We start from the raw sequence: 18,743 nt of genomic DNA on the forward strand, positions 1-18,743 counted from the left end.
CCCAGATTTGTCATGTGAACCTATACCCTGGCTCTCTTTTCAGACTGCTAGCCAGCCCTCTTCCACATATCGCTGACCTGTGACTGAGTGATTGAGTGAGTTAGTGAGTTTTCCCAATCTCTTGAGTCTGAGGAATATTTTTATATTTTATCCATTAGATCCTAGGGGTTAACTCTTTATCAGCTGCTGAACGAGATGCCTCTGAGCATAAAAGAAATAGTTAAGCGGTACATGCTTGAAAATATTTTAAGTTAATGGGTTAATTTGAATGTACTGTATGGGCTCCTACCAGACACCATCACCACCAGAGACAGAGGTTCCTATTACATATTTCTCATTTTCTTATAAACCATGGATTTAAATTAAATGATTGAAATCATTTAAATTCATTTAAATGATGATGTATATTCCTTTGCTTGCTTTAACACAATACAAGCTGTCCATGCTATGTTCGAGGACCTTTGCGGTCATTGTTCCTGAGTGGGCATTTTCCCCATAGTCCCACTAGTCAAGAGCAGCAAAAGTACGCATGAACAAAACAAGAGTCCCACAAGGGAAGAGGATAGTCAAGGAGGAGCAGTAGAAGTAAACATGGAAACATGACCGGCGAAGAACCAACTTCTAATTTTTCCAGATGATAGCGAAAGTGAATGGCTGAGATGACTGAGATATCTGCAATTAGTCAGCCTTCCCCAGCTATCGGCCTGCAACTTCCAGAATGCACGGCTAGTATAATCATGGTATCTGGAGTTCTGGGGATTCTTGGTCAACTCATCAGGAGGGTACTTGGTTGCGAAAGCCTGAATAGACAGATTGTTTTTCAGCCCTTAATAAAAGGTAGCTTATTTGCATAATGTAAATGTAAAAGTCCATGTTCCGTTAAAAGGAGCCAATACAAAAATACAACACATTACGATGAAAGTTACTCAAAAGCTTAAGAGGGGGAAAGAGAGGGAGCACGACGTCATATCATTATGAGATAGGCTGGGCTACACGATTTGAAGGGTAGGAGTCTAAGGCACTCATTTTTTTTCCGCATGCCTTTTTCTGTGCCCGCACAGAATGTGGAGACCTCTGAAAAAACTATGAGAGCCCAAGAAAAATGGATAGCCTAAAAGAGTGACTCTCGCCACCACATCTCTTAATCTCTTCTTCCACATGTTTTGTAAACACATGCCAAATTCCTGGAGAAAGCCTGGGTGATGCCCACAGCTATTTTTTGTGTTCAGTTCGCTCCCATCCCCAACCAACATTCCAGACAGGCCAGATATGCCCTACAGGATAATCAAAGCAATAATGGGTGGAGTTACCAGAGTTTAAAACCTGATAGAGCAGGGCTACACAGAGGAGCAGTGCCACACAAATATAAGCACCCTACTATCTCTGGAGGCTAACGTGTGTGGGTGCTTGTCTTCAATTTTAGTGATAACCCACAGGAGTGCATAAACTCTTTGGCCATAGTTGGTACTGGGGTTGGTGTCTGCTACAGCCACAAACTCCAGAGCAGTTGCTATCTGCAGAGATGGGTTTCTTAACGCTGGCCTGCCTTGTTTCTTTCTGCTTCCCTGGGAAAGCAAGTAAGTTGCTTCAGATGGAATTAAGAGAGCAAGGGGTATCGGCAGATATCTAGATCATCATAGCACTCTTGGAAATAATATAGTGCAGGGCTGAAAAATTCTTGTTCCAACCAGTTTTCCTTCATTTGGATGAAACAATTTGCTTTTGAAATTAATTCAGGGAATGGCAGAGAGCTTTTATGGGTGGAGTGTAGTTGCAGCATGGTCAGAGGCCATATTGGTATGTGAATGAGCAAATGTCTCATGAACCGCTGAAGCCGCACAGTGTTTTCATGAGCGTCACAAAGTAGTGTGTGTGTTTTTAAAATAAAGCCTGTTTTCAGCAGATTTCAGCGGTTCATGAAAACACTGTGTGGCTTCAGCGGTTCACCGGCTCAAGGAAGGAGAACACCATCTGCCATTTTTAGTCATAGGCAGTCCATTCGTAAGTGTGTGTTCTGACTTACATACAAATTTGACTTAAAGACAGACTTAGGGGTGAATCCTGTTCTTAACCTGGGGACTGCCTGTACTGTTTCCTTCTGATCAGTTCAACCTCTACTTTGCCTGGGCATCAGCAATCCTACCACAAAACAGGAAAGGTGAATTCTGAATTTCTTTTGCTAGAGCACAACGGAAAACCTGCAAGGGAAATACACTTTGCAAAAAAAAAAAGGAAGGGAGAGGGAGAGGGAGAGGGAGAGGGAGAGGGAGAGGGAGAGGGAAAGGGAAAGGGAAAGGGAAAGGGAAAGGGAAGTTGACACCATACTGAGAATGGAAATGATCTCCACATTTTGAGATAGAACAGCCTTTCTGGAAAGTGTTTGACTGGATGATGAAAAGATGAGTTAATTAGGCTAATTATTTAAATTGGCACAAGGCTTTGACTTATACAGATTTGGCAGTGATACAAATTTCTTAAATAAACAAAATCCTGTAGTTCCTTAGGCGGCACCATTGACATAATCAATATCTTAATTATTTTAAAAACCTTAAATGGTGTGAGATTTTTAAAAAAAGTCTTGCAAAATTTCTGTTCCAAAGAAAAATAATAAAATTTGGGCCATTTCCGATACTATTCTTAATGTTTTAAACTGATTTGTCAGGAGGTACCTATCACATGCAAAATTATGAGTGATGCTTGCTGCCAGGCCAAACCTAGCCAGTGTTTCATAGATTATGTTCTCAAAGCCTAAATGGCACGTGGTTTCAACAAACTATGGTTAAACCATGGCTTAGCACAATATACAAAGCTAGTTTTTGCTTTTATCAACAGTCAAGAGAAACAGGAAAAAGGGCAGGCCCTAGCCGTTACAGCAACCTCCTGGCTAGTTGCTGGAGAGGGGGAGGCATGGAGCATGACCCTCTCAGTAAGTCAATCTCCTATTTCATACGTCACTATCACCTATTCATTCAGTGGTGCTCCCCAGGTCAGTACATACATATTCTTGGAAGCTCCATACTCAGCAGTTTCTCTCCCCGGTAGTTCCCTCAAATTCTGTATCATCTCTCTTTCTTCCATCCCAGCACTCTTGCTGTTCTTTCTCTCCCCTTCATGAGGTAGTGACCTTGGCATCTTTTTTCCCCTTCCCCTTAACTCCCTGGCTTATTTGGCCAAGGAAGGGTGTTGGAGTGAATGCTGTGAGATACAGAAGCAGGCAGCGTTCTCCTCTCAATGCCAGTTACTGCAAGAAGACAACACAAGAGAGGTCTTGACTTTGCTCCTCACTTCTAGGACTCCTTGGAGGGCTTAAGAGCTACCTCAATCATCTGCTTTACGTTTCTTGGTCAGCTGAGAAACTGCCACTCTAGGGAGGCCTCTCCTGGTTGGAAGCCGCAGCTCGGGATGACGTCCAGCTGAAATGTATGTTTCCTGTGGATGGGACCGCGTTGGACCTTCGGCAGCTCACTGTTCTCTGGTTCCACCAGGGCAACCAGCTAGTGGAGTTTGAAGGTGAGGTGGCAACCATGTTCAGACAGAGGGTCAGGCTGAGCCAGGAAGAACTGGGAAATGGAAATGCTTCCCTCTTCATCTCACAGGTCGACATGGAAAACTCTGGCATTTACAGATGCTACGTCACCTACTTGCCAGAACTATACATCATGGAAGTGAATTTGCACGTAGTTGGTAAGAGAGCTGAAAACCAGGGGAGGGAGGGAGAGATGGAAGAATGCTGGGTTTTATACTTAAAAAGCCCCCTTTCTCCCAATCCTGTAATGATCGGACTATCTAAAGTTGTTCTCGGTATTATTTCCTAGTAGAACCAAAAGGTATTATATTTCTATGTAGGAAAACAGAAAAGCTTTATTTTTAATCATTACTGGATATCCAGACTTTGCTTCCAGATATGCTATCCTGGCTAGGGCTGGGTCTCAAAGTCTAAAGAGTGATGACGCCAGTTACTGCCATTTTGAGGTGAGAAATCATGAAAGTACAGTGAGACCCAAAAACAAGAATACAAACGGAGGGAGGGGCATTACCAATTCATTAGTTCCTTTGAGGAAAGTGAAGGTTTTTGTTACTCTGGGACCAATGATAGCTCAGGGGGCAGAACTCTTGTATTGCTCATCTGGAGGGAAAAAGGTGAGCATTAGAGATATGCAAAACCAACCATTCAGGGAACAGAATACAGGTAGTCCTCGACTTACGACCACAATTGGGACTGGAATTTCTGTCACAAAGCAATGGGTTGTAAAGCTAGACATCACGTGACCATTAGCATCACTTAGCAATGGCAATCCTGGCACTCCTCAATGCCACTGTTAACCAAGAATTGCAGGTTGTTAAGCGAGTACCCACCCACCCCAATCCAATCCATTCCAGGCTTGGTCCCTCCCAGCCTTGAGCCTCAGTAAAGTAAGGGACTACCTCCAACTCCCCCCACTTGTCTCCCCCTCCCCCTCTGCCCTTTTGGCCGCCCTGCACCCTGCTTTGCAGGGCAGCAAACAGCCCCAGAACTGTGCGGCTCTGGGGCTGCTTGCCACACTGTGGCTCAGGGGTTTCTTGGCCTTCCTTCCTCCTTTGCTTGCACACATCAGCGCCCTTCGCTCACTTGCATGCATGCACCACACCCTCCTTCGCTCACTCGAGGATTCTCCAGGGGCACTTCTGGGCGATGAAGGACTCTCCAGGGGCACTTTCAACGCGCGTTCTGCAGCTCACACTGGAAGCTGCTGGCTGCTCGTGAGGCTTTCTCCTTCCTCCTGCAAAGCTGTCCTCCTGCAAAGCCCCAGAGCTGCAGTGTAGCATGAAGGGGGTGCAACAAGTGTGAACGAGCAAAGGGGGAAAGAGGGTGCTGGTGTGTGTGAGTGAGCAATGGAGGGCACCGTCCATGCGTCAAGTGAAGGGGGAAGGAGAGCACAGTGCTGCATGCGAGCGAAGGGTGGAAAGAGGGTGCAATGTGTATGAGTGAAGAAAGGCAGGGGTGGTTGGGGGAGACTTACCCGAGCAACTTGCGACCTCCCCTGCCAGCTTCCCCATTGACTTTGCTTGTGGGAAGCTGGCAGGGAAAGTTGCACATGATCGCGGGGTGTTTTGCAACCAGTCGTAAGTGCATACAGGTTGCCAAGTGCCCAGATTGCAATCATGTGATCACAGGGGTGCTGCAACAGCCATAACTTTGGGGACCAGTTGTAAGTCCATTTTTTTCAGCACCGTTGTAACTTCAAACGGTTGCTAAATGCATGATCATAACTTAAAGACTACTTGTACTCCAGTGGATTCTGGAAGGCTCTATTCTACCTCTGGACCACACCAATCAAGCTGTTTTGTGACCACCCAGTAAGTTATTTTTGGAGACCCACCAGCGCCTTTCCAGATTAGCCAGCTCAGTGTGATCCACAGGAGGAACGGTAGATTTTGCCAATCCTTAGTGAGCACTGATTGGCTCATGAAGCATTGGCCTTTTAAGACAGAATGCAGTAGAAGTGGCTCCTATTACCTTTAAATAAATAGATTTCTAGTCTTAACACTCAGCATTAATTCTCCTTGAATGCTCTGCAGGTGTCTCAGCAAACTCCGAGGATGATTCAGAAGATTTATTTTCACCTCCCCTGTCCCTTGGCTGTTCAAGTGTCCTGAACAAACTGGATCAGATGTCAAAGAGTTTGAAGCAACGTGAAGCAAAGCTTCAGGGCCTTGCCAACCAGACTTCCACGAAATGTTCTAATGCTGTTTCCCAACAGCCCTTGCACTAACTATTTTTACCTCACCTCATACTTACATTGGATTCAAAGCCATTAATCTGCACGTCTCCATTCCATTAAAGGGAAACCGTGGGAATTATAGTTCTGTGACAGGACTTCAGTAGCTAACAAACCACTAGCTGTACAGAAATCCAGATTGGAAGAACAAAATATGATTCAGAATGTGCATAGCCATGCTTTTTAAAAACTTATTTGCTTCACAACATTTGCACACAACCAGGAGAGTACAGGGAACTGTAGTTTTTCAAGAATAATTTGTAAGGCTGTGCAAAGATCTGGATTCAAAGGGCAAAATATGATTCAGAGCACATGCATGCAGTGTCTGTCAGGTACTCCTTGAGCCAAACACATCTATTCCTGGGATTGCACATTAGCTGCGGAGGGCAGCCATACAAGCCTTGGAAAAGACTCAGTTGCTTTAAAGGGTTGTGACCGGTGGTGGACTCTGCCACACTCTGAATAACTCTTTGCTCTTTGAATGCAGATCTCTGTACAGCCCTACAAATTATTCTTGTAGATCTACAGTTCCCATGCTCTTATTGGTATGTGCCCATGTTATGATTCTATTAAATCAGATTTAAAATGGCTAAATTATATACATAAATTTTGCATAATGATATGATGAATTTATTTGCATGCCAACCAGGAGTGTACAGCAGTGTTTCTCAACCTCAGCAACTTTAAGATGTGTGGACTTCAACTCTGGGATTTGAAGTCCACACATCTTAAAGTTGCTGAGGTTGTGAAACATTGGTGTAGAGAGACTGAATTAGCATCCTTATAATGGGAGTTCCCAGGGATCTGGACTGTGATGAGACAAAGAAGTTGAATGCATTTGGAGCAGGTCATTGCCCTGGACATTGGACAAGAGGGTTGAGTATTGGGTGTTGCCCTCCAACTATCCTTTTAATGCTTGATGCAACAATTCATAAGGCAGAAAATGCTATTTGCATTATACTGAAGCTGTATCTCAGGTGTTTGGGGCTACAGCTCTTCTTATCATGGTAAATGCTAGCTGGCCCAATACAGCGATTACAGACCAAAACACTTGGAAAGCATCAAATGGAGAAATGCTTCTGCTCACAGCAGTAAGAGGCAAATGACCTCTTGTCAGAGAGTGAGACTTTTTCATTTTACACCTCAAATTTCAGGGCAGAACACTCAGGATAGGAAATAAAAAACTCTGAAGTTCTAGGGACGAGAGATTGTGAACGATCCCAGCACTAACGGCTGAAACACAGTTATGAGTTAAGGCAGAAGAGGTCATCCAGGCAATTGTACCCAACTCCTTCTTCCTGTAAATCTTAACAGTGTTTACTCTAAGCCTCAGTTAAGTCAACCCACTTTGCCAAAACGTGGTCTGCAACTTTTTGGCTTAGAGCATTGAGTGAAGTCAGCTACTTTGATTGATTCAATAAACCACTGTTAAACAGACATCTAGTTCTTTCTGTGATGGGGTTCACATACTGTGTATTCTATAAGTCACAATTGGCTGGATTGCATAATATGCTAAAGCATAAATTATGGTTTGCAAATCACAATGGCTGGGTCTGGGCAACAAGCAATGAAAAAAAACATGGCTTAATGATAGTTTCAAGTGGGCCTCTACATTGAGAACAGAGTGAATGGACTAGAGGCAGTGAAGGTCCTTTGAAACCCAACAAAAAGGCAGTTGAGAGTTGTGGAAATTAAACTCTCCTTGGGAGCAGTACATCGGTTGGTTTGCCATAATTTTCTTCTGGGAAGTTTTATCTACTTATGGTCTAGCAGTGTTTCTCAACCTTAGCAAACAGAAGCCGTGTGGACTTCAACTCCCAGAACTCCCTAGCCAGCATGTTGGCTGGGGAATTCTGGGAGTTGAAATTTACACATCTTCAAGCTGCCTAGGTTAAGAAACACTGGGGTAGCAGGGTTAAGGTTTTTCTGGTGGCCTCCCCTCCAAGTACAGCAACTGCCCTGCCTAACCCTATTAGCTGTGATCAGCTAGAATCCAGTTGCTCAATGCCATGTTGCAGCGATCCTTCTGACAAAGGAGCTGGCATGCAATAAATTAAGATAACTCATTTTCCCTCCCCAGTACACACCCACAAGGAAAAGGGAAGAGCAATCCAGACCAGAGATTTTCAAACGTTTTCAGGCCACAGGACCTGTTACTTAAAAAAAAAAAATTCCAGAGTCTCTCATGAAGAAGCAAAGCTCTAGTGATAGAAAATCGGCTGCATTGCAGAGAAATTTCCCACGGACCCCACCAAATTCTCTCTGAACTCTGCAGTTCCATGAAGTACAATTTGAACCCCCCGATGCTCTTCTTACTCTGCACCCGGCCTGTGGAATCTAGAAATCCCTAGAGATCTGATATAGCAGAGTTCCTCAACCTCAGCAACTTTCAGATGGGTGGACTTCAACTCCCAGAATTCCCCAGCCAGCCATGCTGGCTGGGGAATTCTGGGAGTTGAAGTCCACCCATCTGAAAGTTGCTGAGGTTGAGGAACCCTGTGATACACAGGGCCTTGGAGCCTCTTCACCGTCTATGATGGGAAAATCAACTCCCCTGCGCAGAAAACCCTCCGACCAGCGCAACGAAATCTCAGCAGGCGCCGCAACTTCGAAACGCCCCATTGCTCCCAGGAGGCGGGGGGGGGGGGAGGGAATTTTGCAGAGTTTTTCGCTTTAAGACCCTCCCATCGGACGAGGAGGGAGGGTCCGACCAGCCCGTCGCCTCGCGAGTGGCTTTTCCAAGTGGTGCGGACAGCCGTGGACGGAGCGGTTCCCCCCCACCCGCAATCATGGAAGGCTCGTAAGCAGCTGCTCGCCCCCCTCCCTCGCCTATTAATAATCAGTCATCAATAACCAATAAACACGCACATGCACTTGACTCCTGTGGCTTTCTAGCAATCTGCAGGGCAGTCGCTTTAAGAATACCCAGACCCTCTTTTCTTAATTTTCACCTCGTCCCCCTGCTTCCGTGTCCTCGCCTTTTTGCAGCGCGGGTCATTTGGAGGCATTAAGGGAAGGGGCGGGAGAGTCATGCCTAAGATCGCGGCACTCAGAGGGGACCGAACAAGATCGGGATCCTCCGACAGCTCTCTCCGGCGGGTCGCAGTAGCCTTCTTGCTTCGGGAGCTTGCTACCGTAATAGATGTAATACAGCGGCATCTCAATCATAGCCCTACTAAGCCTTTGGCAGGGGCGCTGCACATCAGTCGAATGGAGCTCCTTTTTAACCCCACGCTGTTCAGTGGGCTTTCTCTTGTGTAAGCGTCCGCAGGTTCGCAGTTACAAACTTCCAGATTCCAAATTTACCCTGAGCTGAGCTTGCTTGCTGGTTATTTTATGGATGCGCCCGTGGTCAGCGGTATCGCAATGGGGTTTGCTATTCCAGGACCTTCATTTGGAGGATGTTTTTATGCAACTTTCAGTGATCAGCCATAAAACTAGCTAGCGGGGCTCTTACTGGGAAGTTACTACTCCTTCCAGAAACAACACACTTTCAGTTCACGTCTAAGCCTCCTGGTATAACAACTTTTCCACTTTTATTACTCTGATCTGTGGTTACTAATTGCTAAAATGGCAGTCTGATGAAGTGGCCACCGATAACATCACAATAGGGAACCCTTTTAATCGTAATTGCAATTTTTATTTTGTACATGTCAATATTAGGTTAACCCTGGTGGAATCTTCCTGGGTGGCCTGCAAGTATCAAAATACTAATTCCACTAAAAATGCAGCTTCGTATGGACTGATCAGGCTACTGGGGGAAACAGGATAGGATGTACAATATAACCGAATAGATGCTAGTGAATTAATACAAGTTGCAGATTTCAGAGGGATATGTTTAATACGAGGTGTTAATATTTTGCAGAGCATGCATGTGAACGTTTTACAGTGTGTGTATGTGAGTGCAGCCTTGTGTAATCTTCACTTTGCACCATCCCGCTGCAGCTACCACACTCCTTCCAGGGAAGCGTATCGTGCAGCAATGGTGCTCTCTGGAGCTGGTGATGCCCTTGGATATCGCAACCAGCGCTGGGAATACTGTACTTCAGGGCCCCAGATCCACCAAGAGCTCCAGGAAATGGGGGGGCTTAGCAAGATCCGTGTAGCCCTCCCTGATTGGCCAGTCAGTGATGACACTGTGCTGCACCTGGCGACTGCTGAGGCCCTGGCCACAGGTGAGTTGTCGGGAGCAATGGGAAGCCTTGTAGTCTTGTTTCACACACTCTGGTTCCTCTCCAAAATAACACTGCTCTCATGTGGTGCTTTATAGAGGTTGGTGGTTTATACAACTTAGTAAGTACTCTCGGTAAAATGTTCCCGGGTGCATCTGCCTCCTATGTTAGATGGCCCTCCCAGACTTATCCATAGTAATAAAACTCCAGCTCTTAAGCTAGCAGTGGGCAACAGATCACCAGTTTAATTTCCAGTTGTAGCTGATGGCAACGCTTGGCTGAAAGCAGGGTCCGAGCTGGTTAGTACTCTGATGGGCAGACAGCAGGAAGTACTAGGGCTATAGGCTAGATGACTGGAAGTCCAGAGAACTTCCCAGAAGATGATAATGGCAAAGCACTCCTGTACTGTTGCCAAGAAATCAACTTGAACATGGACATGAACCCAACAGAAACAGCAGCTACCTTGGATGGATTGGAGTATCTGGATCACATGACCTAAATAGATCTTCCTGGGACATTGGCATGCAGCTGGTGCCACAAGGCTCCTGCATCTAGATTTTGCAACTATGTTTTCATTATTTTTTTTTTAGCTCTTTATTCAATTTGTATAGCTGCCTATCTCACATTTGTGACTCTGGGTGGCTCCCATAATTTTGGGATACTCATGCTGTTGAGGTGATCTATTCAACATGGCGTTGAGCTATGGTGGCTTGCATTCTTCGCAGTGATGGCACCAGCGTTCTCAACAACCTTTCCCGATTTGATGTAGTAAAATTTGGTTGCCCTACAAGTTTCACCTCTACAGTCTGCATTGTCAAACAAGATACATACTACCGGAGAAAGAATCCTTCAGAATGTCTCTAGATGTAGGAGTTTTGAGTAAGCTCCTATTGGTAATAAAGTGCATCAACCACAGCCTTGGGTGGAAGAGGAGGACAATAGCAAAAGAGATTCCAGGCTCAAGTTTAAAAACAAAAATTGTTCTCTTGTGTTTCCCATCTTCTTTGCACAGGGAAGACTGGGGAGCCCTTGTTCCAGGAGCTGGCAAGACGTTACGTCGAAGCTATGAAAGATATGGAGGGGAGGAAGCCTGGACCCACCAGCATTCTGGGTAACACACCACTGTTCTCTTTTGCAAGTTTAAGTAATCAGATTCTGCTGCAGAAGAATTCTTTGAGGCTTGAAGTTAGAAAATATTGCTTTTTTCCAGTTGATTTCGGTATTGGGATGCAAAAAATCTATATTCACATGAGGAGGATTTTCCCCCATGACACTTTATTAAGGTTTTTTTTCCTGTTAATCTTTTTCTCTCTTTCTTAAGAGACTGAAAGAGCTGCTCACGTAATGGGATTAACCTCTTTGTATCTAAGTTTCCTTCTCCAATCTGGTTACTCTAATAATAAAATATTTTGTTCTAATAGCTCTTTTTTTTTAAGGCCTAAACATTGCATCTTTTGGAAAGTTTAACAACAACCCTGACAGGCAGACCACTGTGACTATCTTCACATTGCAAATGCCACTATACGTTGTGTTGTACTGAAGATACAAGACTAGCAGACCTTTCAGCTAGTCTAGTTTTTTTCTTTAAAAAAGGTGTATGAGAAATTCCGGGAATGCTCTATTGTAGTAAGATACAATAATAGAATCTTGAAAACCTATTAGACTTTCTCTCTACACCATCTTATACCAAATAAAATTAAGGTGGGCTTATTCTGAGTTTCTCACACTTTCTTCTTTTTCAGGACTACAGTGGCTCAGTCAACCCTTACTCCCTTAATAGCTTGCTCATTCCTTCCTCATCCCCAAAGTCAGCTCTAAATTCCTTTACAGTGAGAGCAACTGACGGCCTAAGGCCACACAGCAAGTGTACAATAGAAACTCTAACTGAACTACAGGCTTCCTTTATCACCACTTGGAGACATTACACCACTGGTGAAAACCACCAGTTACACCAACCACATTACGGATGACAATTGTATGTTGTTCACTTTCAATTTCAGGAAGGGAAAAAAAACAGTACAGTAGTTAAAAAAGTAGTAGTCAAATTCCTTTCACCTCACACAAGGCTTCCACTTTAGATCAAAGCCTCTGTTGTTTCGTTTTATCCAGGACAAAGGATGTGTGTAACTGAAAATCTGAGGTCATTTGGGCTGTAAAGATCTCAATGTGCTCTTCTTTCCCCACCTGCCTATAGGAACATCTCAGTTACATCCAGGAGAACCAGGTGGATATCGCATTCCCTTCAACCCTAACGCAACTGGTTGTGGTGCAGCTATGAGATCCATGTGCATTGGGCTTAGGTAATACATGATGGGGTAGAGAGAAGAAAAACGTACAAAGCAGGGTTAACGGAATGATCAAAGGCCAACACAACTCCATCCTGATTCCCAACCAATATCTTTTCCAGGTATCCTCACCCCTCTGATCTCAACACCTTGATCCAAGTCAGCATAGAAAGCGGAAGAATGACGCATCATCACCCCACAGGTAAAGGGATATATGGGGCCATTGTCACATGATTGGCTGACCTCAAGGCTTAGGGAAAGCAGAAAAGATTATGCTTATGCTTATATTTGTACAATATAGAAAAATTGCCCTGGGCCTGGGCCTGCAGTAGTGATACATGTAGGCTGGGCTGGCTTCTCTCCATGTAGCAGGATGGGGTGGTGGAGTTCTGAAGCAGTAAATTGGGCTTTTTTGATGTGCAGGGGGAGGATCCTGTTGTGTTGTTAAGAGTTTTCTGAGGTTTGGGGTTGCAAATGTTTCATTACCATACTAGGTAACATCATCAGTGCAGAAGAAAGGGGGCTGTTGGCAAGGATTGTACGTATCTTTCTCTCCTGTCAGGGAAGTGTGTGCTCGAGTGAGAGATTCTTGTGAGTAGTAGTTAATTTGCACGGGAATGAAGTCTTTGGTTGTATCTTTTGATCACTCTACACTTTAGTCTCTCTGTTTGTTGATCCTATTTCTGAATGCTTTCCTGAGTTTGAAGCTTCTTGTAGTGATAATAGAAGAACAGCTGAGTTCTTTGTCTGCAGCGCGTAGCATGCCAAAATGTCCTGCTACATTTTGAGATGGGGAAATAAGATGTTTTCATCCTGATTGGCAATGGATTGTTTCATCTGTGATTCTTCATTTTCTGAAACTATTAACAAACATCTTGAAAGCCATTGAATTGTTTAGGTGGAGTTGGGAGAGTGTAAATGTGTTGATGATCCTGGTATTCTCCATGATTTCCCACTAATTTAAACTGAGTGAAAACTTCCTAAAAGAAACAGTGCGGCTTTCCTGTGGTCAAAATGGCATGTTTGTGTTGAAACCTGCAAGAGGATCATTTTTAATAATTTTTAAAAAAATTTCCTTCAGATCCTTGCCTAGACCATAAAGATACTATAGCTCAGCTTAAATCTAACTGGAAGGGTTTTTGTGAGATTAAAATGGGGAAATCCCAAGGAATGCTGTCTTAAAAATTGCCCGTGAGCTATCTATTTGTAACTGTGGCCCCCACAGTTTGTGCAAATACCTGTCAATCAGTTACCTGCTAGTTCAGTCATCAGTCTGGCCCTCCCTCCAGTTGGTTCATATGTTGTATTTTAAAAATTAAAACACCACAGGCATGTTCATTATTCTTCACCTTACTGGGCCATTGGCAAACATTTTCAGAACAGTTGCCATACTAAGGACCAGTTTTAGCAAGCTAAACATGAGTGATTGTTGTTATGTTGATGACATCACAAATATTGTACAATAGGTACTTTCCATATCTACCATCCCTGATACAATCTGAATGGGATTTCTAAAACATATTGGATCAAACCACTTCCCCCCAAATTATTACTGGAAAAAATTCTGCTTGAGCCTAACCCTAATATGTAAGGTCCCAGGAAGGCCAGACAATTTCTACATGAATCATCTTCCAGAAAATTCAGAACCCTTCATCACTTGTGCAATAGGGAAATTCTGTGTTCCCATAATGAAAATAAGGCATAACTAGTCTCAGGAATACAAGAATAACCACTTCTGTTTTATTCATCAGTTCAGGTTTATTATGTGTTAGTTTTCTTGTTTTAGGTAATATGTATTTTTACTTCATAGATTGTAATATTTTACATGTATTCTTGCACTGTTAACATACCATTATAGTAGCATGTTATAGTTTCATGGAGAACATCTATCTTATCTAGTTTGTTTATTTTATTAATCAAATTCATACACCGACCATCTCACTATGTGGTCACTAGGAGTTGAAAACAACTTGATGGCACATAATCAAATCATAGCAGCATATGTTACACTTTTATTATAGAGACTCCTATATTTTATCTCACCCATTTGATTTGACTTTTGTGTTGTATATTTTGCTGGTCGTTGACTGAATAAAGTTGTTATCCAGGCCTTACCCTTGGAAGCCTTGGGTAACTTTCAGTAATCTAATTTGTAGAATGACTGAGAAGAAGAAAAAAAGTGAGGGGAGATATAGCGTCCTTTCTCCACTTCCTTTGTTGTAGGCTACCTGGGGGCTCTGGCCTCGGCCCTCTTCACTGCGTATGCTGTACAGGGCCTGCCCCTGGAGCTCTGGGGATCCGGATTGCTGAAGACTCTGCCCCTTGCGCTGGAGTACGTTCAGGCTGTTGGGGTCGAGAGTGAAGCCAGCGTGGGAGCCTGGACCTATTTCCAAGAAAAGTGGGAATGGTAAGTAGTTTGGACAAGAGGAGAACAAGGATCGCAGGGCTTGTGGGTTAAAGCCGGAAGCAATATAAAGATTAATTCAATACAGTTTGAAGAACTATTTTATTCAGGATCTACTTTCCTAATTTCTGGATCTCTTTCTGCATTTCCAAGGCTGGAAGTGGTCAATTAGTCCATCAAATCCAAACATCTCTCACTGAAGGAATCCAAACTGTAGTTAAATGTCCAACCCCTGCTTGAACTCATCCTGTGATGGAGAGCTCCCCCCCTTCCTCCATAATTGAATCAAACAGCTCCTACCCAATTTTCAATCAGATCTACCTTCATGTAAGTTAAGACCATTATTCTGTGCTCTGTTCTCTGGGATGATAAAGAACAGATCTTGATCTCCTTCAGGCCTTTGAAAAATGATATCATACTTCCCTCTTTGTCATCTTTTCTTATCTTTTTTCCAGCGTCACACAATTACCTTCACTGCCTTTCTGTTGCAGTGTTACTGAATCTTTCTTAAAATGTGACACCCAAGAACTGATGATAGCATTCACTGTGAAGTCTGATCATTATGGAATATAATGGAACTATCTATTATTTCCCCTGATGGGGATACAACTATTAATGCAGGCTAAAATGGCTTTTTCTGTTTCAGCAACCATCACAGTGCTGACTCATACTCAACTTGTGAACAACTACAATTCCTTAAGTGCTATCCTTCTCTTTTCCTTTTCCTTTTCCTTTTTCCTTTTCCTAAGGGAAATACTTTGCATTTGGTTAGTATTAAAGTTTCTTCTCCTATTTTCAGCTATCTCTTTATCTATCAAGATCATTATGAATTCTGTTTCTGTCTTCTAGTGTATTAACTACCGTATCCCAACCCGTTTATGGCAGCTACCATTTGGATGAGTGTTGGCTTCCTCTGTCATAGGCATCTTTTTTTAACCATGTGATACCATCGTCATGCAAAGTGCATTGTGATGTCACAATATGAGCTCTGCCTTTTTGTACTTCCATCATGACTAGCATGGAAGGGATGGGGTTTGCATCACAACATTGTGACACATGTTTTGTCACTACTCACCTGCTGCAGAGACTGATGCCACTAGTTCACAATCATTAATGGAAATATAGAAGAGTAGTGAGCCCAAGACCAAACCCTTTGGCATCCAACTTCATAGCTGATTCCAGTCCAAGGAGGAAGTGATGATGAACAATTTTTAAATATGGTTTCAAGCCGTCTGTGGATCTCCGTAATAGACACGCTATCTAGCCCGCAGTTAACAAGCCTGTTAAAATGTAAATGTATATTTGAATAGTTTTAATCCCTCTTCCTTGGTTATGTACTATCTACAGTAGTGTATTTAAATTAAAGGACATGTTAAAGAGTTACATTTTGTCTAAGAACTTAACAACAACAAAAGCAAAATTCAAACATTTCAGAAAAATGCGAGCTCTGATCTGAGGAAATGTTCTCAGTCCTGGTAAGATTTGTAGGATAGGGCTGAATGATAAGATTAAAATTTACCATTAAAAAAGTATAAAGTCTTTTCATTCATTTTTATGTTTTTCTGTCATCTATGAAGGATCTCATGGCCAGATGCGCAGTTGACCCAGAGAAGGAGTTATTCTCTTAATTCTGTTACTGAACAAGGACTAGTTTGCAGTAGCCAAACTCAGTAACCATTAGAGCCACTGGCTCTTACTGATAACTTAACACTGTTGGTGTTTTCTTCAATCCAAGCTTCTCCCCTTCCTCCATATTGCACTTGCAGATGACTTCTGGTGCATCAATCCTGGTCCTTTTTTTTTAATCTCTTCATGGCCTTCAGTATCATCAATCAAGTCTCCTTTCTGGACAGGCTTCAAGGAGGCATGGTGTTTTGTTGGTTCTCTTCCTTCCTCTGGGATTGTTCGAACTGGCATGGATGGGGGGAGAGATCTCACCCTAGACCTCTAACACCCTAGCAAGATTGTTCAGGGCTCTATGCTCCCTCTGCTCCTATTTAACATTTACTTGTGGCTGCTGGGTGAGGTCATCTACCAGCACAGGGTCAGATTTCTTCAGTATGCTGATGATAACACAAAAGGATCTTTACCCTTGGCTAAGCAAGTGATGCTTTCAAAATTCTTTTCCAGTGTCTGGAGGCCGTAGGAGGCTAACTCAGTCAAGACTGAATAGCTGTGGATTTGTGGGTCCCCCAGTTCAGAGGACCTTCCATCTTTAGTTCTAGATGCAGGGCACTCCCCCAAACAGAATTTGTGCAATGTTTGGGAGTCCTCCTGCTGGAACAGCAGATAGTAGTTGCAGCCAAGAGACCCTTTGCATAATCATCTTGTGTGCCAATTGTGGCCATTCCTGGATCAGAAGGCCTTGCTTATAGTCACGCATGTCTTGGTTGCTCCTGTTTGGACTGTTGCAATGTGCTTTACATGTGGCTACCCTTGAAGACCATCTAGAAGCAGCTATTAGAATGTGGTGGCATGGGTAGTTACCAATGCGTCACAGTATGCCCATATAACATTACTACTTCTCAAGCTGCACCAGCTCCCTAGAAGCTTTCAGAAACAATTCAAGGTGCTGGTTACCATCTACAAAGCCCTTCTAAAGCCAGTCTCCAGTTGTCTCTGTCTGCCCCAGGAGATCCAGGAGGGTGGGCACACTCCAGCTCCCTTCTAGGAATCATAGTCATTTAGTGGGACCCAGGAAGTGTGTCTTCTGTGTCACAGCAACACCTGTCCTTTGGAACAGCATATTCTTCCCTCCATGATCCAGATGTCTCTGAGCCCGTTAGCTTTCCATACCTGGTTTTTTTCCCCAAGCATTGGGCCAGAATGTTGAAAGGCCCTGCCTGGGAATGATTTTGGGATTGGAGTAGGTTTACAATTTGTGCTATATTGTGCTGTGCTTTTGTGTTTTGGTTGCTTTGTTTTTAGCCCTATGTCACCCTCCCAGAATCCCTACTTGTGAGCTGGGCAGCCATATAAATCATTTAAGTGAAATAAATAAATTTAACTAAAATGTCCCACATTTAGGTACCTCTCAGAACGGGGTCTCATCGATGGTCGGGGCCCAGTTCGATTTCCTTCTACCTACGGTCCTGCTGAGCGGGATATCATCTACAAAACCTTCAGCTTGGATGGGTGGGCCGGGCGGAGCGGCCACGATGCCCCCATGATCGCCTATGATGCCCTGCTGGGTGCGGGGAACAGCTGGGAGCAGCTCTGTGGACGGTCCATGTTCCATGGTGGTGAGTCAGGAGCCAAATGACAACCGTCCCCTATAAAATGCTTGATCCTAGAACTAGCAGCCACTCGTATTTTTTCTGTATGTTTCTCTTGTCCCACAGGGGACAGTGACTCCACAGGGGTGATCGCGGCATGCTGTTGGGGCCTTGCATATGGTCTCAGAGGCATCCCAGATGGAAACCACATGGAGCTGGAATACCGAGACAGGATGGTGTCTGCGGCCGACTCTCTCTATCGCCTTGCGTGGGAGCAGGTGCCTGCTTGAGAAGCCGTTCCCATATCTACCATCCTTGATTCCTAGGAAGGCATGAGCTGAAGACTCACAATAGATTGAAAACTGCTGCTTTCAAAATAAATTGAAGCTGTATTCTGCCTCAGTTTTGTGGGCTGGAGGAGAGATCTGTGCCAAATTCCTGAGATCCTATATAGGTAGTCCTCGACTTATGATGACAATTGGGACCGGAATTTCCTTCGCTAACCAATGCAGTCATAAAACGCAACTGCATCGCTTAGCAATAGCAATCCCTGCAGTCCTGGTTGCCATTGTTAACTGAATCCCACAGTTGTCAGGTGAGGCAGCTTCCTGCCAGCTTCCCACAACCAAAGTCAGTGGGGATGCAGCAGGAAGTTGCAAGTCCCAGGCTGGCAGGCAAGTATGTGACTACTGCTGGTTGGGGAAATGAGTGAGGGGGATTGCAGGGGAGGGTCAGGGAGGGTGTGTAAAGGTTCAAGGGGGTGTGCAAGAGGTGCCAGATGGGTCGAGGGTGTGCAGGGTATAACGCGGGTCAGGGAGGGTGTGCAGGGGTGCATGAGTGGCTGGTGCAGCACAAGTGCAGGGGGGCTGGGAAGGGTGCACGGGTGGGGGAGACTTACCCCAGTGACT

The 18,743-nt window shown here is 44.2% G+C and overlaps 2 protein-coding genes across 2 annotated transcripts; both read left to right on the forward strand.

Annotated features, from left to right (window-relative positions):
* Positions 1 to 1,522: 1,522 nt before the first annotated feature.
* Positions 1,523 to 5,761, forward strand: LOC148215711 (uncharacterized). Its single transcript, XM_088142397.1, has 3 exons — positions 1,523 to 1,612; positions 3,369 to 3,684; positions 5,527 to 5,761. Exons 1-3 carry the CDS (start codon positions 1,523 to 1,525, stop codon positions 5,751 to 5,753), a joined length of 633 nt encoding a protein of 210 aa, XP_087998523.1. The 3' UTR covers positions 5,754 to 5,761.
* Positions 5,762 to 8,423: 2,662 nt separating this feature from the next.
* On the forward strand, positions 8,424 to 18,254 carry LOC103050993 (ADP-ribosylhydrolase ARH1-like). The gene is made up of 8 exons (XM_007421432.4): positions 8,424 to 8,559; positions 9,705 to 9,934; positions 10,944 to 11,042; positions 12,126 to 12,231; positions 12,339 to 12,418; positions 14,440 to 14,623; positions 17,648 to 17,862; positions 17,962 to 18,254. The coding sequence occupies exons 1-8, from the start codon at positions 8,549 to 8,551 to the stop codon at positions 18,123 to 18,125; spliced, it is 1,089 nt and encodes a 362-aa protein (XP_007421494.1). The 5' UTR covers positions 8,424 to 8,548; the 3' UTR covers positions 18,126 to 18,254.
* Positions 18,255 to 18,743: the final 489 nt, after the last annotated feature.

Source organism: Python bivittatus, unplaced genomic scaffold (assembly GCF_059951505.1).
Source record: "Python bivittatus isolate LINGU-HERP-01145 unplaced genomic scaffold, Pbiv_v1 ctg000440_np1212, whole genome shotgun sequence".
In the NCBI taxonomy this organism is placed as follows: domain Eukaryota; kingdom Metazoa; phylum Chordata; class Lepidosauria; order Squamata; family Pythonidae; genus Python; species Python bivittatus.